This window comes from Rhinatrema bivittatum, chromosome 3, assembly GCF_901001135.1.
Source record: "Rhinatrema bivittatum chromosome 3, aRhiBiv1.1, whole genome shotgun sequence".
In the NCBI taxonomy this organism is placed as follows: Eukaryota; Metazoa; Chordata; class Amphibia; order Gymnophiona; family Rhinatrematidae; genus Rhinatrema; species Rhinatrema bivittatum.
The window spans coordinates 216,348,313-216,371,527 of record NC_042617.1 but is presented as its reverse complement, the minus strand read 5'-3'; the positions used below and the strand labels follow the sequence as shown (position 1 = coordinate 216,371,527).

The window sequence follows — 23,215 nt, the reverse complement described above, 5'->3', positions numbered from 1 at the left end:
CTTCGCTTCCCCACTCCTCGGGGTCGCGTCTTCATACTATATTGAGACTGCCAACACTTCCCCGCTCCTCGGGGCTGTGTTACTTCAACACTAGAGGCTCAGCTCGGGCTTCCCTGTCCTCTGGGTTGGCCTACAGCGTTTAATCGTCTTCCTCTACACTGTGCAGCTCCTCCTTGGGGTTGCCCTCCAGAGTACCTCCTGATTGGCCAGCCTTGCGCCTCCCACTCTGCGGTCTGTCTGGCACTTCGCCCTTCGGGGTCCCTGCCCAGTTATTGCCCCCAGCCTGACTCTCTACGGGGATACTCTCCTGGCTCCTCAGGACCTCTCCATTGCCTCACCCAGAGCTCCCCGCTGTCTCTGACCTCGCCTTCCCACAGGTAGTTACAACTCGCACCTGGGGCCAAGGGCCCACATACCCACAAATCAAAACAGATTTCCAAGTCCATGGACCCATAGAGGTCTCAGCCCTCCAAGGCCATCCCTGGCCTGGCGCAAAGGATCAGCGAACAGCAAAAATTCTTGGATTCTCTGGCTGCTGCCATAGACAACCTGAGCTCTTGCCTAAACGCTACTGTGACTGCCACTAGCATGTTTATCAAGCTCAATAACTCTACCTCTACACCGGCTCCTCGGCTGACTGTGCCCTTGCCGGCACCATCGAGCTTTTCTGGGAATCCTCTCCTGTGCCGGGGGTTCCTGAACCAATGCAATATGCACTTCTGCCTGCAACCTGCTTACTTCCCAGATGTGACCACCAAGACCACGTACATCCTGGCCTTTCTGAATGATAAGGCCTTGGCCTGGGCATCACTTCTCTGGGAGTGAGCAGACCCTGTCCTCCGGGACCTTCCAGGGTTCCTGGCCCTGTTTTGGTCCGTCTTTGAAGACCCTGGTCAATGAGTCGTGTCTGCTTCATCTTCAGCAAGGCTCTCTCTCTTTAACGGACTATGTCATTGAATTCCGCACCCTTGCATCGGAATTACATTGGGACTCCCACTGCTTACATTCCATATTTCTTGAAGGGATGAATCCTCAGATTAAGGATGAGCTGGTGGCTCCTGAATTTCCCTTCTCCTTGGACCCTCTGATTGACCTTACTGGATGTATCGACCATTGGCTACAAGAACACTCTCTGGAGTCCAGAGCATCTCGGAAGGCTGCACCAGGACCACCTCGAGCCAGATGTTCATCCTCTCCTAGACCGAAACCACCGCAGAATACAGCGGACGAGGAACCCATGCAGATGGGTAGGAGTAGGCTTTCACCTAAACGTCGTTGTCGACAACAATCAGGCCTCTGCCTGTACTGCGGCCAGCCGGGCCATGCCATTGCCTCATGCCCAGTCTGTCTGGGAAACGTCTGGGCCTAGGATCTGATGGAGGACTTCTCCTAGGCCTAACATCACCATCTCCTCCACTGACCGTTCCCTTATCAATAAAGATGGAGAATCAGGAGTTCTACACCTTGGCACTGGTGGACTCCAGGGCCAGTGGGAACTTCATTCTAAAGCAGCTCACGGAACATTTACAGATTCCTACCATCCAGTCTCCGGTACCCCTACTACTTTCCTTGATTCATGGGGAGCCTCTTCCTGGTGACGTTACCCACACTACAGCTCCCATCCAACTGTGCACCAGAACAGCATGTGGAGACCATCTCATTCCATATCTTAGACAAGGCCATCCATCCCATAGTATTGAGGCTACCCTGGCTTCAGCAACACACCCTACACTTCGACTGGGCCACCTTACAGCTCTCTCGTTGGGGTCCTGCTTGTCATAAGAATTGTCTGGAACCCGTTTCACCACTGCCTTGTATGGCAACCACAACCGCTTTTTCCGGCCTTCCGCCGCAATATGCATCCTTTTCCGATGTGTTCTCTAAGAAGGCCATGGATATATTACCTCTTCATCGCTCATATGACTGTGCAATCAACTTACTACCTAATACGGAGCCCCCATGGGGCAGAATCTATCCTCTCTCACAGACGGAGACCCAAGCCATGTCAGAATACATTCGTAAAAACCTGGCCAAGGGATTCATTTGGCCTTCCAAGTCCCCTGCAGGTGCAGGGTTCTTCTTCATAGGGAAAAAGATGGCTCACTGTGCCCTTGCATCAAACACTGTGGCCTAAATGAAATATTCCTCAAGGATCGCTACCCACTGCTGCTTATCTATGAGCTTTTTGACAGGCTTCAAGGAGCAAAGAACTTTTCAAAATTAGACCTCCACGGGGCCTATAACCTGGTCTGGATCTGCTAGGGCGATGAGTGGAAAACCGCCTTTAACACACGTGACGGACATTTCAAGTACCTCATTATGCCGTTTGGGTTGTGCAATGCACCCGTGGTATTTCAAAACTTGATGAACAAGGTTTTCAGAGATATGCTATACCAGTGTGTAGTCGTATATCTAGATGATATACTAGTTTTCTTAGAAGACCTCGAAAGTCATCACTGGGAGGTTTCTCGAGTGCTACAGCGGTTGCGGGAGAATCAACTATTCATCAAGCTTGAGATGTGCTCATTCAAAAAGGAGACCATCCCTTTCCTGGGCTATGTGGTATCTAGCCAGGGGTTTTGTATGGATTTTCAGAAACTGAAGAGCATCCGGGATTAGCCTCAACCTACAGGCCTCAAGGCCCTCCAGAGATTCCTTGGCTCTGCCAATTACAATCGCTCTTTTATCCACCATTATTCCACTCTGACTGCACCACTCACAGCCATGACTCATAAGGGGGCCAATCCCTCTCAATGGACACCTGAAGCTATGATGGCTTTTCAGGATCTCAAGGCCGCCTTTCTTAAGGAACCCTGTCTCCGTCATCTGGACCATATGCGCCCGTTTGTGGTTGAGGTCGATGCCTCCGACGTCGGCATAAGAGCCGTATTAAGTCAGTACTCTACTACTCAAGCGCTGCACCCCTGTTTTTTCTTTTCTCGATGATTTTTGCTAGTGGAATGAAATTATGTCATAGAGGATAAAGAACTGCTGGCCATCAAGTTGGCTTTTGAGGAATGGCAACCCTGGCTTGAAGGGGCACAATACCAGATTACCGTATATACAGATCATAAAAATTTGGAGTATTTACATCAGGCCCAGAATTTAAACCACCGCCAGGTTCGCTGGTCCCTCTTCTTTACACAGTTCAATTTCATATTGCAATACTGTCCAGGCAATAAAAATGGTCATTCTGACGCCCTCTCTCGGTCATTTGTCACCGAGGATGTACCGGACTCACCATGGCACATCATAGATCCTGCTAGGGTCATTCTGTCCGCCATCTATCCAGTGCCACCAGGGAAGACTGGTCCCTTGCCCGCTATGACAGAAAGTTCTGTGGTGGGCCCATGACTCGCTGACCTCCGGACACCCGGTCAGTCCAGGAAGCTTTCCACCCTTCTATGCTATTGGTGGCCTACAATTCGAAAGGATACCCAAGCATACGTCGAATCCTGTCCTACATGCGCTCGTCATAAGCCTCCAGCTGGGAAGCCCTGGGGACTCTTGAAGCCACTCCCCATTCTGAGTGAACCCTGGACCCATATCGCCACTGATTTTATAGTGGATCAGCCCATCTCCAGTGGGAAGAACACCATATGGGTCACTGTCAATTGCTTCTCTAAGATGGCGCACTTTGTGGCTCTACCTGGCCTCCCAACAGCGCCCCAGCTGGCCAAACTGTTTTTTCGGCATGTGCTCCGTCTCCACGGCCTCCCCAATCATATTTTCTCTGAGCGTGGTGTGCAATTCACTGCATATTTCTGGAAATCTCTTTGCAAGAAGTTGGATATTTCCTTAGACTTCACCTACCACCCTCAAGTCAACGGCCAAACTGAGAGGACCAATAGAACTCTAAAACAATTCCTGCGAGCCTACATAAATCTGCAGCAAGACGTCTGGGCCAACCTCCTGCCTTGGGCAGAGTTTGCATTAAAATTCTCATTTGCCCACTCGCACCAGTTCGTCTCCTTTCCAGCTGGTCTATGGGTGCCAACCTTTGCCACCACTTCCTCTCCCGCTGTCCATGGCATCTCCGCAGCGCAGGCAATTGCTCAAGAATTACACCAACTGTGGTGAAGTACCCAACAGCTGCTAAAACAAGCTGCCCAGAATTCAAAAAAGGCCTTTGATGCTCATCATCGCACAGCACCCCAGTTTCAGCCTGGAGATAAGGTGTGTCTTAGTACTAAGTTATTTCACCTTAAGCTGCCTTCAACACACTTTGCTCCTAGGTATATTGGCCCCTTTCCAGTACTACGCTGCCTGGGTCCTGTTACCTGATGACTTCAGTTGTCCTCCTCACTCAAAATTCACAATGCTTTTCATGTTTCCCTGCTAAAGCCTCTGATTCTCTCTGGATTTTCGAAGAAACCACCGAATCCCGTATTATTATCCTCTGAGGCTGATGTCACCTACCAAGTCCGAGACGTCTTGGACATCAGGAAACATGGCAGACTTTGGGCAAGGATCTCATTCGTCAGTTCCATGCCAAGCATCCTCACAAACCCAACCCCCCGGGGAGGGGCCTTAAGAGGGGGGTACTGTTATGCCCGTCGGTCGCAGATGGCTGCGACTGTGTGAACTTACTTCCTGCATTGTTCTCCTGCCCTCTCCGGGGCTGCTCGCGGCTCAGGCCAGCTTTCACCGCTGTGTTCCCTGGGATTCCTCATGGTGGCCTGGACGCCGTCGCCACCCTCCTCGACTTTGGGCCTTCCTAGGCTCGCACACTCACCACCGGGCCCTCCTTTGAAGCCTACTCGGTGGAAACCTTGAGGGCATCCCCAGTTGATGTCATCAGACTGGTGTATTTAAACTCAACCTTCGCCCTCAGCTAGCCGACTTGGCAACAAGTTCCCTACATCTTCGACTACTGCCTAAGTGTTCCTGTGACTACGCTTTCGTGCCTGTGGACTTGAACCCTGTCTTGTACCCGCTCCTTGGGGGCCAGTGTACGCATTGGGGACTCGCTCTCCTCGCCTACCCCACTCCTCGGGCTAGCTCTGCGTCTCCTGGGTTCTAACCTGCAAGGCCTCCCATTCCTCGGGACTACCTCTGGGACACCTCTGCTATCCGTGAGTTCTACAGTAGGGCTTCCCTGCTCCTCTAGGTTGTGCCCACAGCCTGAACAAGATTGTTCACGCCTCCCGCTCCTCGGGACCATGCTTACGTGTACTTAAATGACTGCCAGAGCTTCCCCGCTCCTCTTGGTAGCATTTTCCGGCTTCTTGTGACTTTCTATGCTTCCCCGCTCCTCGGGATCGCGTCTTCATACTATATCGAGACTGTCAACACTTCCCTGCTCCTTGGGGCTATGTTACTTCATCACTAGAGGCTCAGCTCGGGTTTCCCTGTCCTGTGGGTTGGCCTACGGCATTACATCATCTTCCTCTATGTTGTGCAGCTCCTCCCCTCAGGGTTGCCCTCTGGAGTACCTCCTGATTGGCCAGCCTTGTGCCTCCCACTCTGCGTTCTGTCTGGCACTTCGCCCTTTGGGGTCCCTGCCCAGGTATTGCCTCCAGCCTGACTCTCCATGGGGGTACTCTCCTGGCTCCTCGGGACCTCTACATTGCCTCACCCAGAGCTCCCCACTGTCTCTGACCTCGCCTCCAGACAGTGCGGACCTGAGGGGGTCCTCCCCACAGGTAGTAGCAACTCACATCTCGGACCAAGGGCCAAGGACCCACATATTTTTCCTATGTCTCAATACTCATTTTCTTCCATCCTTCCATCCCTCTTGATTATATTTTTATCATATATTTTCCAATTTCCCCTTTTTTCCTTTGTGCAGTGATACAAGTTCACAGTGAACTATAAATGCCATCATGTGTTGGTGTGCATATATTTTATTTTCCCAATCCCTTACATCAGCATCTGCCTCCCCCTTTGGAATTATCACTTCTGTCTTGTCAAAAATAAATTATCAGTCGGGGTCTGCACTGGGGTCATCCGCATATCTAAGTTCCTGCCTTTTGCCACCCAAAGGGAATAATGAGTATTGCTTGTCACTTCTATTTTCCTGGCTAACCACAAGGTTCTTTTGCTCCTACATCTCAAAATAGTATCTGCAGAGGCAGGCAGTACAATGAGAATAGGGGCAAGGGTAAAAAGTTAACTCTGTCCAAGGTTCAAGCTTTTCAGATATCCAGATATTCACCTTCACAGGACTTACTCTGATCTGATAAGTAATTATGACTAAATTCTAACCATTCTACAATGGGGAGAAGGCTGTGATAAATTTGGGAGTTGGAAGAAGGAATTGCACTTTCTGCAATTTAAGTAATTAAAAGGAGAAGGAGATCAAGTGTTAAGGATTTGACTTCTAAAGATAATTCAGAAATTTTGCTAGAAGAGTGAGGTCACAACTTTATTAATTCTTCTTCATTATTGTTCCTCAACTTTATTTATAATCTAAGGACCAAATTTTAGAAGCGTTGCTCATGCAAAAAGGCCCATATATGCAAGTATCTGGGCCGCATGTGAGCTCAGCATATTTTAAAACTGGAAATTATGTGTGCATATGTTTGTGCATGAGAAAATCAAAAGGGACGGTGTTGGGCGGCAGGTCATGGGTGTTCCAAGTAATGCGGTGTTACAAATGTAACTCCGTATTTTAAAACCCAAAGCCACTGCGTGCGCTGACTTGACATCCGCATAACTTTACTGCTGCGCCTGTTGAGGAGCAAGTCTGCAGATCTCACATTTTTGGGCTTACAGGTCTGGGTCAATTTGGGGGGCGTGCAGGCTGAAGAACCCAAGAGGTCTGGATTGCCTCGAAATTTACTGGGCAAACTGATGGACTAATTGGAAGAACCAGGAATGTCCCTCACATGAGCATATTTTAAAATCACTTACATACATGCATTAAAGCTTGCTTGAGTAACCTCTTAAAATTAGGAGCATACATACGCTCGCTGGCCATATTTTACATTTTAGGTGCACATTGTTTAAAAAATCACTAAAAACCTACTTATTTCAGAAAGCCTATAGTTTATTCTCTAACCCATAAAATTTACATTCACTTATCTCTCACAATGTCACTACCTACTTTCAAACAGACAATACCCATAAGTAATAATATTATACATTCAATCCAATTTTACTGTTTAAAGTCGTAGGACATGAATGTTTATTGTGCTATTATTTTAATGTTAGTTTTAATTTGTTTTATTTTAAAGTTTGTTCATTATGTATGTTTGGTTGTAAACCGTTTTGATTAATTCTTTTGAATTGTAAAGGCGGTATATAAACATTTTTAAATAAATAAAATAATATAAAATTCCTGAGTATCTTCACTTACATGCCTTTATGTGTGTGTACAAGGTGCCTATGCACTCATTTTAAAATTATCCTGTTAGCGCTGTAAATAATCTTCATTCAATTTATCAATTATCAGTAAAGAAGTTGGAAACCACATTGATTCCCACTGTGATTTTTGCTACCAAAGACAAGATTATCAGTGCTGTTTACAGAGACTGGAGAAAAAGAGCTTGTACTTAGTTTAATGCAAAAGGGCCTTGAAGCTATGCTCCTAAAGGAACCCTGGAACTCAGATATGTGATGCTATCCGAGGAGAACTGGTTGGATATTGGGTCTTAATTTCTTTCTATGTGTCCCTGGGTTCTGTCTTAAGGATCCATTCCTTCCAGGGGTTACATGCATGTTAACTATTCTTGACTTTTCAATTTCCTATGAACATAAGAAATTGCCATACTGGTAAGACCAAGGGTCCATCAAGCCCAGCATCCTGTTTCCAACAGTGGCCAATCCAGGCTACAAGTACCTGACAAGTACCCAAACACTAAGTAGATCCCATGCTACTGATAGCAGTAATAGCAGTGACTAATCCCTCAGTCAACTTGATTATTAGCAGTTAATGAACTTCTCCAAGAACTTATCAAAAACTTTTTTTAAATCCAGCTACACTAACTGCACTAACCACATCTTCTGGCAACAAACTCCAGAGCTTAATTGTGCATTGAGTGAAAAATAATTTTCTCCGATTAGTTTTAAAAGTGCTACTTGCTAACTTCGTGGAGTTCCCCCTAGTCCTATTATCCAAAAGAATAAATAACCGATTCACGTTTACCCATTCTAGACCTCTCATGATTTTAATGACCTCTATCATATCCCCCTCAGCCATCTCTTCTCCAAGCTGAACAACCTTAGGGGCGGATTTTAAAAGGGTTACGCACATAATATATGCGCGTAACTCTTTTAAACCCCTCCTGCGGGCGCTGAGCCCATTTTGCATAGGCTCGGCAATGCGCACAAGCCCCAGGACACGCGTATGTCCCGGGGCTTGAAAAATGGGGCGGGGCCTGGGCGGTCCGAGGCAGGGCATGGGCGTGGCCAGAGGTCTCCAAAGGCCCACTAGGTCAGGGGATCACGCGCTGGCACTCGGCCGGCGCGCGCAACCGCCTGTCTGGAGGCAGGCACAACTTAAATAATAAAGGTAGGGAGGATTTAGGTAGGGCTGGGAGGCGGGTTAGATAGGGGAAGGGAGGGGAAGGTGGGGGGAGCGAAAGGCTGGGCGCACGCAAGGTGCACAAGTGTGCACCCCTTTGCGCGCGCCGACCCCGGATTTTATAACATGCGCGCGGCATGTTATAAAATCGGGCATAGGTTCGAAAATCTGGCCCTTAACCTCTTTAGCCTTTCCTCATAGGATAGATATTCCATCCCCTTTATCATTTTGGTTGCCCTTCTCTGTATCTTCTCCAGTGCAATTATATCTTATTTGAGATGCAGCAACCAGAATTGTACACAGTATTCAAGGTGCGGTTTCACCATGGAGCGATACAGAGGCATTATGACATTTTCCGTTTTATTCACCATTTCCTCCCTAATAATTCCTAGCATTCTGTATGCTTTTTTGACAGTCACTGAGCTGACAATTTCAATGTATTATCCACTATGATGCTTAGATCGTTTTCCTGGGTGGTAGCTCCTAATATGTAACCTAACATTGTGTAACTACACCATGGATTATTTTTCTCTATATACATCACTTGGCACTTGTCCACGTTAAATTTCATCTGCCATTTGGAAGCGTAATCTTCCAATCTCACAAGGTCCTCCTGATATTTATCACAATCCGCTTATGATTTAACTAATCTGAATAATTTTGTATCATCTGCAAATTTGATTACCTCACTTGTCGTATTCCTTTCCACATCATTTATAAATATATTGAAAAGCACCAGTCCAATTACAGATCCCTGAGGCATTCCACTGTTTACCCTTTTCCACTGAGAAAATTAACCATTCATTTCTACTCTCTGTTTCCTGTCTGTTAACCAGTTTGTAATCCACAAAAGGACATTGCTACCTATCCCATGACTTTTTCGTTTCCCTAGAAGCCTCTCATGAGGGACTTTGTCAAACGCCTTCTGAACATCCAAATACACTACATCTACTGGCTCACCTTTATCCACATGTTTATTAACCCCTTAAAAAAATGAAGCAGACTTGTGAGGTAAGACTTGCCTTAGGTAAATCCATGCTGATTGTGTTCCATTAAACCATGGAGGAGGCTGGGAAGTACAGACCAGTTTGTCTGTAACAGAAATTAAATAAATAGAACTTACTCCAAATTTTTGCTCAAAGTCCCTGACCCAAAGACCAGCAGCCAATGGATCATTAAAGAGGCACACAAAGGGGCAGGCCCTTTAGCGGCAGTTTGCCAGGCAGTGGCCCTGCTAAAGAGCCTGCCCCTTTATCCAGGTCCCCCAATGACATCACTCAAATCGATGTGGGCTTGATTGAACCAGCGGCATATTGGGAAATGTAGGTAAGACTCCTAAAGTGCAGTGTGCAGTGCAGCAAGGTGATGGAACCACTCCTCAATCCTCCCAGTTAAAGACAAAGGCCCAAGCAAGGAAGTTCACATTCTGGAGATAAATGAATGGCTGCGTAGATGCTGTTGACATGAGTGATTTGGCTTCCTGAATCATGGGATGATGTTTCACAGATTGCTGAACAAAGATGGGATCCAGCTGTCGAAGAAGGGGTGCAGCGTCTTTCAACAAAGAATGGCAAATCTACTGAGAAGGGCTTTAAATTCGAATCATCAGGGATGGGTGAGCAAACCGTAAGGTAAGCAAAACATTAAATACTCATATAGAAATGGGAAATACAGGGAAAAAAGGGCAATATTTGGAAAAGCTATGTACATTATTGCTCATAGTATGGGGAATAAAGTCTAGGATCCCCTCTAGCCATAGGAAATGGGGAGCTAGAGGCAGGCTGGAAGCATAAACTTAACATAACCTTTCACTTCCAGCGCTGCCTGTCAGAACAGTGCTGCATGTGCCGGGAGTAGGGCATTAAGTCCTTTGCTTCTGGCTAGCAAAAATAAGGTATCTGGGGGGATAGGAAGGGTTGGGGGAATCGGGGCTGGTGCAACTTGTCATCTTTATGGGTGGGGGGGGAGGGAAGGGGTTCAGCTGATGCTGCAATTTATCAAAAATGGGACTGGGGGCACTGGTAAAATACAGGGGATTTTTAAAGGATTACTATCGGTTTGGAGGTGACATTAGCATGGCAGAACAGGGCCTTTGTATAACGTTTTGGGGGGGGGGGGGGGGGTGAAGGGAATGGCCCCGTTCCCTATTATTATTTTTTTTTATTGGTTATGACAATGCTACTTAGCCGGATATATTTTAAAGATATCTGGTTAAGTAGCATGTTATCTGGCCACATAACTAGAAACCTACCCCGCTATATTCAAATATAGCTGGTTAGATTTTTTTTGTTATACATATAGCCAGATAACTTTAAACAAGTATATTCAGCGAAACATTCATCTCGCTCAATATATGGGACACGTTATCCAGCTAACTTTAGTCGAATAACTTGTCTACTAAACTGCCTACTGAATATGGACCTCCTAGAGGTCCATATTCAGAAATTATCTGACTAAGAAAGTTAGCTGGATAAACATATCTGGCTAACTTAACCAGGCTATTAAGCAGTACAGCCGCACCATTGAATATACTATGATAAGTCAGAGTTAGCCAGATAAGTTTATCTGGTTAACTCTAGACCTGCTCTATAGCAGATTTAATTTATCCAGCTAATTTAGCTGGATAAATCTGAATATCACCACTTATCTGGTTAAGTTAGCTGGGTAAGTAGCCATAGTATGGAACGCCCCCAACCCATCCACTACTTAGACGGGTAATTATTTAGCCAGATAAATAGGTATCTGGCTAAACAGCATCTGCTGAATGCAGCTGAATAGTCAAATGCCACCACTAGCCAGCTAAGTACAAACCTATCCACTGAACATAAGGCCCCCTAACTTTTTTTCCCACCTTAACGCCAGCCCTATAGCTACCCCTATAGCTACCCATTTTTTAGAGACCTAAATGTAGGTGTCTATTGAAAATAGGTTTATAAATTTAGGCACACAACCCTAGTCAATATTAAAAACGGGCCAATGTAGGTGTCTAAATCCCTAAGTCAGGCATCTAAACACTTTGTAAATTATTCCTTAAGAATTCAGTAATATGTGTGTCAGAAAATCATGCTTTACCAGAATTCTCCATCATCTAGTGCTGTCTGGGAGAGGCGTTTCTGCTCAGATGGATCAACTTCACGCCATTGAGGGGCACTGCAATTAGAGAAAAAAACTAGGATTTTATACAGCCAAATGTAATCCAGATTTTATCTTTAACTAAAAATGGAGAACAAATTAGTTGGCAGAACGTCCTAGTGTGCAACCTATTTGTGTGATCAAGTATTGCTCTAAAAATGCCATGTATTGGTTGGTCATGCTAAACTGCATGCCTCTTTCAGTGACAGGAAATCACTACAGAAGCCCATAATTAAAGGATACGCTCTCAACAGCTAAGTTTTTTGGCTAAGTTGTTACCCACACAAAACTTATGTGGATAATAAAAAGTAGGGATGTGAATCGTTTTCCATATCGTCTTAACGATAGAAATCGTGTGGCAGGGCAAGAAAATCGTCTTAGGCACGATTTTTTAGTTAAAAAATCGTTAAAAATCGTTTTTTTCCGATTAGTGCGCACTAACTCGAGTTAGTGCGCACTAACGGGAGTTAGTGCGCACTAACTGGGAGTTAGTGCGCACTAACTGGGAGTTAGTGCGCACTAACTGAAAATGATACAATTTGACACTTTTCAGGTCAGTTAAGGTCAGTTTAGGAATGAATATGTATTCCTATTGGCTGCCCTCTTATTTATTCATGTTACCAAGTTTCCTACTGACAGTATATGGGGGATGGGAAATGGAAACAGTTGGTAGCTTGACAAAACAAGTAATGTGATCAGTCAATGTGACTAGAACTTGTGCCCTAACCCTGATACCAGGGGTATTGTGATCTTCCTGCACACAGTGCCCTATCCCTATTAATACCAGGAGTGTTGTGATCTTCCTGCACACAGTGCCCTATCCCTAATACCAGGGGTGTTGTGATCTTCCTGCACACAGTGCCCTATTCCTGATACTGGGGGTGTTGTGATCTTCCTGCACACAGTGCCCTATTCCTGATACCGGGGGTGTTGTGATCTTCTTGCACACATCCCGATATCAGGGATAGGGCACTGCATGCAGGAAGATCACAACACTCCTGGTATTAATAGGGATAGGGCACTGCATGCAGGAAGATCACAACACTCCTGGTATTAATAGGGATAGGGCACTGCATGCAGGAAGATCACAACACCCCTGGTATCAGGGATAGGGCACTGTGTGCAGGAAGATCACAATACCCCGGAGGAGTGAGGGTCAGGCAGCTCCCCCCTGTCTGTGAAGCCAGCCTCTCACTAGTAATGCAGGGAGGGAGCTGTCTCAGACTTCACCATCCTCCCCCCCCCCCCCTTACCCACAAACCATTCACTAGCTGGGACATGGGGGAAGTCAGGAGTGAGGGTCAGGCAGCTCCCCCCTGTCTGTGAAGCCAGCCTCTCACTAGTAATGCAGGGAGGGAGCTGTCTCAGACTTCACCATCCACCCCCCCCCCCTCACCCACACACCATTCACTAGCTGGGACATGGGGGAAGTCAGGAGTGAGGGTCAGGCAGCTCCCCCCTGTCTGTGAAGCCAGCCTCTCACTAGTAATGCAGGGAGGGAGCTGTCTCAGACTTCACCATCCACCCCCCCCCCTCACCCACACACCATTCACTAGCTGGGACATGGGGGAAGTCAGGAGTGAGGGTCAGGCAGCTCCCCCCTGTCTGTGAAGCCAGCCTCTCACTAGTAATGCAGGGAGGGAGCTGTCTCAGACTTCACCATCCTCCCCCCCCCCTCACCCACACACCATTCACTAGCTGGGACATGGGGGAAGTCAGGAGTGAGGGTCAGGCAGCTCCCCCCTGTCTGTGAAGCCAGCCTCTCACTAGTAATGCAGGGAGGGAGCTGTCTCAGACTTCACCATCCACCCCCCCCCTCACCCACACACCATTCACTAGCTGGGACATGGGGGAAGTCAGGAGTGAGGGTCAGGCAGCTCCCCCCTGTCTGTGAAGCCAGCCTCTCACTAGTAATGCAGGGAGGGAGCTGTCTCAGACTTCACCATCCTCCCCCCCCCCTCACCCACACACCATTCACTAGCTGGGACATGGGGGAAGTCAGGAGTGAGGGACAGGCAGCTCCCCCCTGTCTGTGAAGCCAGCCTCTCACTAGTAATGCAGGGAGGGAGCTGTCTCAGACTTCACCATCCTCCCCCCCCCCTCACCCACACACCATTCACTAGCTGGGACATGGGGGAAGTCAGGAGTGAGGGTCAGGCAGCTCCCCCCTGTCTGTGAAGCCAGCCTCTCACTAGTAATGCAGGGAGGGAGCTGTCTCAGACTTCACCATCCTCCCCCCCCCCCCCCACCCACACACCATTCACTAGCTGGGACATGGGGGAAGTCAGGAGTGAGGGTCAGGCAGCTCCCCCCTGTCTGTGAAGCCAGCCTCTCACTAGTAATGCAGGGAGGGAGCTGTCTCAGACTTCACCATCCTCCCCCCCCCCCTCACCCACACACCATTCACTAGCTGGGACATGGGGGAAGTCAGGAGTGAGGGTCAGGCAGCTCCCCCCTGTCTGTGAAGCCAGCCTCTCACTAGTAATGCAGGGAGGGAGCTGTCTCAGACTTCACCATCCTCCCCCCCCCCCCTCACCCACACACCATTCACTAGCTGGGACATGGGGGAAGGCAGGAGTGAGGGTCAGGCAGCTCCCCCCTGTCTGTGAAGCCAGCCTCTCACTAGTAATGCAGGGAGGGAGCTGTCTCAGACTTCACCATCCACCCCCCCCCCCCTCACCCACACACCATTCACTAGCTGGGACATGGGGGAAGTCAGGAGTGAGGGTCAGGCAGCTCCCCCCTGTCTGTGAAGCCAGCCTCTCACTAGTAATGCAGGGAGGGAGCTGTCTCAGACTTCACCATCCTCCCCCCCCCCCCCTCACCCACACACCATTCACTAGCTGGGACATGGGGGAAGTCAGGAGTGAGGGTCAGGCAGCTCCCCCCTGTCTGTGAAGCCAGCCTCTCACTAGTAATGCAGGGAGGGAGCTGTCTCAGACTTCACCATCCTCCCCCCCCCCCTCACCCACACACCATTCACTAGCTGGGACATGGGGGAAGTCAGGAGTGAGGGTCAGGCAGCTCCCCCCTGTCTGTGAAGCCAGCCTCTCACTAGTAATGCAGGGAGGGAGCTGTCTCAGACTTCACCCTCCTCCCCCCCCCCCCTCACCCACACACCATTCACTAGCTGGGACATGGGGGAAGTCAGGAGTGAGGGTCAGGCAGCTCCCCCCTGTCTGTGAAGCCAGCCTCTCACTAGTAATGCAGGGAGGGAGCTGTCTCAGACTGGTATCAGGGTTAGGGCACTGTGTGCAGGAAGATCACAACACTCCTGGTATTAATAGGGATAGGGCACTGTAAGAGATGACTGTAGTAGATTGAATAAAGATCTGATGTTTCTGCTCTCCTCACACCAAACAAAAACAACACACAAGCAGAGAAGCCCTTCTTACAAAGCTGAGCTAGTGAGTTAAGTAGGAGGAAAAGTAAACATACTGGTGCCAGTGTGGCTACTTAAAAAATACACTTACCAACAATCAATTACATATATTTGAACTGTGTACAGTTCCAGCCAGGACCACCTTTCTAAAATGCACAGTGATTGGCAAATTCAACATGCACTAGCATTTCAGGTGCCTGCTAACAAAAATAATAAACAAACAAGTTCTAGTCACGTGAGTGCTGATCATTACATTACTTTTTTTGTCAAGCTTCCAACTGTTTCCGTTTCACATCCCCCCAACCATACTGGTAACATCAATAGATAAGAGCACAGCCAGCCAATAGGAATACATACATACATATTCATTCCTAAGTGACCTTTACTGACCTGGGAAGTGTGAACACTTTGTTTCATTTTCTGTTGGTGTTCGTTAGTTTCCAGTTCCATTTCCCATCCCCCCAACCATCACCTCAGTGGTAACCTTGGTAACATCAATAGATAAGAGGGCAGCCAGCCAATAGGAACACATATTCATTCCTAACTGACCTTCAGTGACCTGGAAAGTGTTTATTTGTATCATTTTCAGTTAGTGCGCACTAAATCGAGTTAGTGCGCACTAACGGGGAGTTAGTGCGCACTAACTCGAGTTAGTGCGCACTAACACGATTTAACGATTTTTAACGATAAATCGTTAGAATTTCTATTGTATCGTGTTCTATAACGATTTAAGACGATATAAACATTATCGGACGATAATTTTAATCGTTGAAAAACGATTCACATCCCTAATAAAAAGTGGTGTTGGAGGCTTTCTAGGAGTGGGACTTAACTTCAGCTGGTGAGTGCTGATATTCAGTGCTACCCAGCTAAAATTAGTCAAATAAGTCTTATCAGAAAAATTGCTGACCGAAAGTTACCCAGGTAACTTTACCAAGGCATATTCAGGGGAAAACTTAAGTATGTTCTACTGAATATCTGGATAAAGGTATCTGGGTAATTTGTCTTTCCCACACATTGCTCTGCTTATTGAACTCACCACATATGGATAAAAGAAGGTGAAAATAAACCAGAAAATATGACACAAAAATAACAAAGGATAATAAATAAAATATACTAACTTGTCACTCCAAGAACCATTCCACTCCACCTGACCCCATGGATTTCTTACTCTAATGAGCTGTACTTTGTGACCTCTGTAATTCACCTATAAATATAAAAGAATATGGGCTTTACTACAAAAAACATAATAACAGTCATTGGTTACGTCATTTTGTCTCTGAGAAAAAGCACCTGGCAATCAGAGGGAGGGCAATTTTAAAAAACATCTAAGTACACATATTTTGCCATAAGGCTCATACTTTTTAGGGGCAAAAATCACATTTTGGTTGGAAAAAGTACTTCCATAAAAAAGAGGTGCAAATCTTTGAGGATACTTTTTCTCAGCAATTTTCAAAAGGAATGTATACACATATGTTCTTTTTTGAAAACTGGTACAAAATCAGTGAGTAAAAGTTTAAGTGGACTTTTCACCTCCTGCACAGTTCTGAAAATTTCCCCTTCAATGACTAGGAGACAGGATTAAGGGGCCTATATAGTAAAACATGCACTAAAAAAGATTCAGCATGCACCACTAACCTTTTTGTGAAAAAGACATTGTACTCAAATCTACCTACTTGAGTTTTATATCACGACTCCTAGTTCTACAGCTTTATTTCTGCTAAAAACGTTTTGCATCTTGTGCATTATTAATACTCTCCATCATTTATCCCTTCCCAGTCCCCCATCTCTTTTTTCCTGTAGGAAATATATATTTAAGTATTTTAAGTCTCATATCATAAGCAGAACATGCACCATTTTGGTTGGCATTCTCTGGACCACCTCTTGCCAATTTCTATCCTTTCTGAGATATATCTTCCTCTACTGAACACAGTATTCTAGCTGAGTCTTCACCAATAAGAACATAAGAACATGCCATACTGGGTCAGACCAAGGGTCCATCAAGCCCAGCATCCTGTTTCCAACAGTGGCCAATCCAGGCCATAAGAATCTGGCAAGTAACCAAAAACTAAGTCTAATCCATGTTACTGTTGCTAGTAATAGCAGAGGCTATTTTCTAAGGCAACTTAATTAATAGCAGGTAATGGACTTCTCCTCCAAGAACTTATCCAATCCTTTTTTAAACACAGCTATACTAACTGAACTAACCACGTCCTCTGGCAATAAATTCCAGAGTTTAATTGTGCATTGAGTGAAAAAGAACTTTCTCCGATTAGTTTTAAATGTGCCACATGCTAACTTCATGGAGTGCCACCTAGTCTTTCTATTATCTGAAAGACTAAATAGTCATAGACTGAGTAAGAAGGCTATTTCCAGGTAGTTGCAGAGTGGATTTTACTTTCTGGCAACAGACTAACATGGGAGTCCTCTTGCTGGTATTTGAACTATATTCTGGCATAGAAGCTGGTAAAATCAGTGTTGTTAGAGGTAATCCCATGATGATGAAATGTTACCTAAAGGTAGAACAAGTACTGGTAGGACACAGGCCTCCTTGAGTTTGCCTTGGTGGCACACAGGCCGCGAGAGAGGCAGCAATGTCATCGGCCTTTAGGCCGCGAAGAGGAGAGTGATTGACGGCGCTTCTTCCGCAAAGGAGAAGGCAGCTGCAGCGTCCCTGCCATGCCAGAAGAGGCATCAACGGCGGCCTCCAGACCACAAGGGGGGACCAGCAACGGCGCTCCCGCCTCAAGAAGGGCAGCAGCAATGGCAGCAACGGCTCCGCCCGCCGTGGAGGGAAGGGGGAAGCAGCCTCTGGGCAGCAAGGAACAAGGTCGGCGGTGGCTCCGCCCACCGTAAAGAGAGGATGGCGGAGGTGCTCGGACTGCGCAAGGCAACAGCGTCGGGACTGCAGGGCCGGTGAAGGTGAGAGGCTGCTCACTGCTGGGGCCCCCGAGCAGCATTGTAACAGTTCCCAAGCTGCGTCCATGAGACCATCATAGGGGGTCCACCAGAAGAGAGGCAATCAAACTGCAGCTGATTAGAAACGAGAAGGCTAATCTCACTTCTGAGAAGCTCTGCTCTAAGGCTGTTGCTGGTGGCTGATCCCAATGCCTGATGCCTTGCTGATCATGCCAAGAGGAGAGGAAGATCACTATATCAAAGAGTCCAAACCCAGAAAGAGAGAAGGTGGGGAAGCTTGGGGCTGATTGCCACCTTGAGGATCCTGAACCAGCAGAAAAGAGGCAAAAAAGAGTGCAGCTGATCACCACCACAAGGAGCCTGAAGTCACACAAAGAGGAGGGGAAGTATCCTGCCTCTAGCATCCCAATTGGATTGCCGCCAGCCCTGACTCAAGCCTGCCTTTGGACACCTCTCCAACTTACTCCCTGAACGTGGTTTCTTCAGTCTTCGGCCTACTTTTACTCAAGCAACCCCTGCCTTCGTTCCATAGGCGCCCGAGTTCCCAGGACATTATCCAGTCCAGAGTAATACTGTACCATCTCTCACCTGCTGTCTCTGGGCTGAACCAATGTCTCCTGCAACTACATACAGAGGCCCACCTAAATCCTGCCGGCCCTGGCACCCAAAGGCTCAACCCGCGGGGAACAAGGGCTGGTATAGGTGAAGCTCCAGCGGCCTCTGTCTATCAGCCCACTCCACCTGCAGACGGTGAGGACCCGTAGGTCCTTGCCTACGGGTTGTGTCAACCCCACCTCGGCCCAAGGGTCCACCTCCATCACAACAGGAAGGGTTGAAGGTATAACATTCATGCCATCAAGGGGAGATCCAAGATCCAAGGGAAGGTTCCAAGAACTGGAGCTGGAAGTCCTTGGTGAGGGACTGAAGCAATGAAGTATACAAAGCTGAAGACATGGAACAGAGGTAGTCAAAGTTTCAGGCGAGGACATACATGAAACATCACTGAAGGCACGGATTAGACATCATAATGGATTGCAACTGACTGCATCTTGGGTTCTACTTGGATAAATACAATCAAGGTCATAGGAAGAGTATCGTCCATATACCGTCTAGGAAATGGTAGGGAGATTAGTTGACTGAATTCTGTACTTGAGTTTTTCCAAGGCTGAAGCTGGTGATGAAGAACAGAACCACAGAGTTAAAGTTGAATTGAAGGATCCTAGAAAGGGCTGAACTCTGAAGTTCCCTGTACGTACCAGGATCAGTCCAGGACACCTGGGTTGTGACTCCGCACCAGTAGATGGAGACAGACTAAAACTTGTGGGCGGAGCCATATATGCCCCTGTGCCAGTCACAGCCCCTCAGTCTTACTCTGTCTCCAGTAGATGGTGCAGGTCCGGTCACAGCCCTGCCTGCCCTGGTTCTGGTATTCCGTCAGGGTCGGTTCCTTTTTTGATTTGTTTAGGCCAGTTTTAGGCTACGGATTTCTATTTGGGAATATTTTTCTAAATTGTCCCTTAGGTCCCTTTCGCCCTGCCTCCCAGGGGGGTTGTGAGGTTCTGAGGGGACCACCCCCCCGGTTGAGGCCGCTGCTAGGGTCGAGGACCCAGCTGGCCTAGTAGCAGCGTCAGGGGTGACACCGGGGAGCCCGGTTCACTCACCCCTGCTGGATTAGGGCTCCAGGACCGTGGACAGCGACAGGCGCTTTTCTTAAAAAAAAAAAAAAAAAAAAAAAAAAAAAGGTTTGTGTTTATTTCAGGTGCCGGCTCTCTCTTGCTTCGCGTCGCCGCTCGTAGTGGGGGCGCCGCCGACGGGGGGAGGCCGTTCGTTCGAATTTTTATTTTTTTTTGTCGCTCCTCTTACTCCGTTTTCGCGCCTCTTCGCCGGCATGCCTCGCGGCTCGGTCTGCCGGGCCTGTGGCTCGGCGCGCGCGCGCGTCTTTCCCGCGAGAGTCTGTGCGCGGCCTGCATCCCGGGCGGAGAGGGGTCGTCTGGGGCGCCTCGGGGGGCTCGTTCGCGGCCCGCGCGATCGCCTCCGCGCGGGGGGGCGCCGGAGAAAAGCCCCAAGAGCTTTTCCCGCTTAGCGCGGGAGTGGCGGCCATTTTGGCCACGGGCCGCGAAATGGCGCGGGAAACGGCAGGGCCTTCGGCCTTGCCTCCCGCGCTTTCCCCGCAGCGGATCGCGGTCGGAGGGGGTCCCTCGGGGGACACAGGGTCCCCGGGGAGTCCAGCTGATTTTTCCTCTGATTCCAGCTCGCTTTCGGAGGATCTTGCGCTTTTGTTGCGCAAGGTCTTGAAATACAAAAAAAGCAAGCGCGGCCGGAGTGAGGCTCGCAGAGCTCCACCGCAGAAGAGGTCCAGGAAGCCCTCGGGGGTCGCGGAGGGGCCCCAGGGCGCCTTGCGGGGGAAGCGGCCTCCACGTGGCGTCCCACAGGAGGCGGACACCGATTCCTCCCCCGAGGCGGACGCTGATTCCTCTGAGGAAACCCAGAAGGGACCCGACGATGTGGGAGCGGACGGCTCCGCTACGGCCGGCGTAGCAAAAGGCTCACAGGCAGTGGAGGGGGACGATCCCAAAGTGGTCAGGCTCTTCCGTAGGGATGAATTGCCACCTCTAATTCCAGCCATTATCCAGGAACTGGGAATAAACCCCCCTCCGGCGGTGGTTTGTCAGGAAGCGAACATGGATCCGGTCCTGTTAGGCCTCACGGGTCCGGCAGTTGCCTTTCCGTTCCATTTTTCTTCAACGGACATCATGTTCCGGGAATGGGACACTCCGGAGTTAGGGTTGAAGGTCAGCAAGGCCATGGACAAGCTTTACCCGCTCCCGGAGGATGCGCTGGACCTTCTCAAGTTTCCCAAGGTGGATTCGGCGGTTTCGGCGGTAACGAAGAGATCTACTATCCCGGTTACGGGTGCGACAGCCCTTCGGGACCTTCAGGACAGGAAGCTGGAAGTACAGCTCAAGAAGATTTTTGAGGTTTCAGCGCTAGGAATTCGGGCCGCCATGTGTACGAATTTCGCTTTGAGAGCTGGCTTACGCTGGGCTCAGGTCCTTCAAGCCAATGCGGATCTTTCGGCTGACGAGGCAGCGCAAGCGGATAAGTTGGAAGCGGTACTAGCATATGGCGCAGATGCACTCCACGATCTGCTGCGCACTTCGTCTAGATCCATGGTGGCGGCTGTCTCGGAGCGCCGCCTCCTGTGGCTACGCAACTGGGCGGCGGATGGCTCTTCTAAGGCTCACCTCGGGGCGCTGCCATTCAAGGGTAAATTGCTGTTTGGCAAGGAATTAGATGACTTGATGGCTTCCCTGGGGGAAAATAGGGCTTTCAGGTTGCCCGAAGATAGAGCCAGGTCACGGACTTCCTTTACAGCCAGGTCCCGCTTTCGTGGGCCCAGGAAGGCGCGACCTCAAAGGTCGTCGGGGCACTCGTACAGGTCTTCCTCCTCCCGTACCCCACAGTGGCAGCAGCAGCAGTCCTTTCGTGGGAGGCGCTTTGGTAGACCAGAGGGTGCCCTGGCCATCACGGCGCCCAAATCTTCACAATGAAAGGGGGTCGGCCCTTCTCCCGCCGCAGCCTCAGCACGCCGTTCCCAACGTCGGGGCGCGGTTGCTGTCGTTTTACGAGAGATGGGCCGGAATAACGTCGGACCAGTGGGTCCTCACCGTGATAAGACACGGCTACGCGTTAGATTTTGCTCGCATTCCAGTGGACAAGTTCCTTGTGTCACCCTGCAAGGCTCCCGAGAAGAAAACGGCGGTGCTAGACACCATCCGCCGCTTAGAGGACTTGGGAGCTATCTCCCCCGTTCCGGTCAGCCAACAAGGCAAAGGCCGTTACTCCATTTACTTCATCGTACCAAAGAAGGACGGCACGTCCCGACCAATTCTGGATCTCAAAGGGGTGAACCGATGCCTTCGCGTTCCTCGCTTCAAAATGGAGACGATCCGGTCAGTCATCGCCGCGGTCCGGCCAGGCGAGTTCCTGGCCTCCCTGGACCTCACGGAGGCGTATCTTCACATAGGCATCCAGCCGTCGTTCCAACGCTTCCTCAGATTCTGCATTCTGGGTCGGCATTACCAGTTTCGGGCGCTCCCTTTTGGGCTCGCAACGGCCCCTCGTACTTTCACGAAGGTGATGGTCGTGGTGGCGGCGCAACTGCGCCGAGAAGGTCTCCAGGTCCATCCGTATCTGGACGATTGGTTGATTCGGGCGAAGTCCGAAGATCAGTGTCGGATGGCGGTGGCCAGGGTCCTCCATCTGTTGCAGTCCCTGGGATGGGTGGTCAACTTCAGCAAGAGTCATCTGACACCCACGCAGACCTTGGAATATCTGGGAGCTCTTTTCGACACGAAGCAGGGCAAGGTGTTTCTGTCGCTCGAACGGATGGTCAAATTGCAAACTCAGGTACAACGCTTGCTGTCTCTCCGCCAGCCGCGGGTTTGCGACTACCTTACGGTCCTCGGGTCTATGGCTTCCACGCTGGCGCTGGTGCCATGGGCGTTCGCTCATCTGCGACCCTTACAGTCATCCTTGCTTTCCCGCTGGAAGCCGGTCTCGGAGGATTTCCACTTACCGCTTCCTCTAGCGGGACACGCGAGGTCCAGCCTGCGTTGGTGGCTGGACCCCAGTCATCTTTCCGCCGGAATCTCTCTCCTGGTGCCCAGTTGGACAGTGGTGACCACGGATGCCAGTCTCTCCGGTTGGGGAGCGGTCTGCCTAGGGAGCTCAGTTCAAGGCCTATGGTCAGTGTCGCAAGCCCAGTGGTCTATCAATCGCCTAGAGACCAGAGCGGTCCGTCTGGCCCTGCAGGCTTTTCTACCATTGCTGCGGGGAAAGGCAGTCCGAGTGTTGTCGGACAATGCGACCACCGTGGCATACATCAACCGGCAGGGGGGGACCCGGAGCCCCCAGGTGGCAGAAGAAGCTCAGCGCTTGATGGCCTGGTCGGAGCTACATCTCAGCAACCTCGCAGCGTCTCACATTGCGGGAGTCGACAACGTGCAGGCGGACTATCTCAGCCGTCATCGTCTGGATCCCGGAGAGTGGGAGCTGGGGGACGAAGCGTTTCTTCTCATTTGCGAAACGTGGGGGGTGCCCCACATGGATCTGATGGCCACGTGGCACAACGCGAAGGCCCCGCGATTTTACAGTCGAAGTCGAGAGCGGGGGGCAGAAGGCGTCGATGCATTGGTGCTTCCCTGGCCGACGGATGTGCTGCTCTACGTGTTTCCCCCGTGGCCGATGATCGGCAAGATTCTACGGCGCATAGAGTTGCATCCGAACGACGTGATCTTGGTGGCACCGGAGTG

The 23,215-nt window shown here is 49.4% G+C and overlaps 1 protein-coding gene across 1 annotated transcript in view; it reads right to left on the bottom strand.

Moving 5' to 3' along the window:
* Positions 1-23,215, bottom strand: part of CAPN9 (calpain 9) — a 306,745-nt gene that overhangs the window by 190,677 nt on the left and 92,853 nt on the right. The window contains exons 7-8 of the mRNA XM_029594190.1: positions 16,103-16,188; positions 11,540-11,617 (exon numbers count right to left, since the gene is read on the bottom strand). Coding sequence (XP_029450050.1) covers positions 11,540-11,617; positions 16,103-16,188 — 164 coding nt within the window. The remainder of the gene's footprint in view (positions 1-11,539; positions 11,618-16,102; positions 16,189-23,215) is intronic.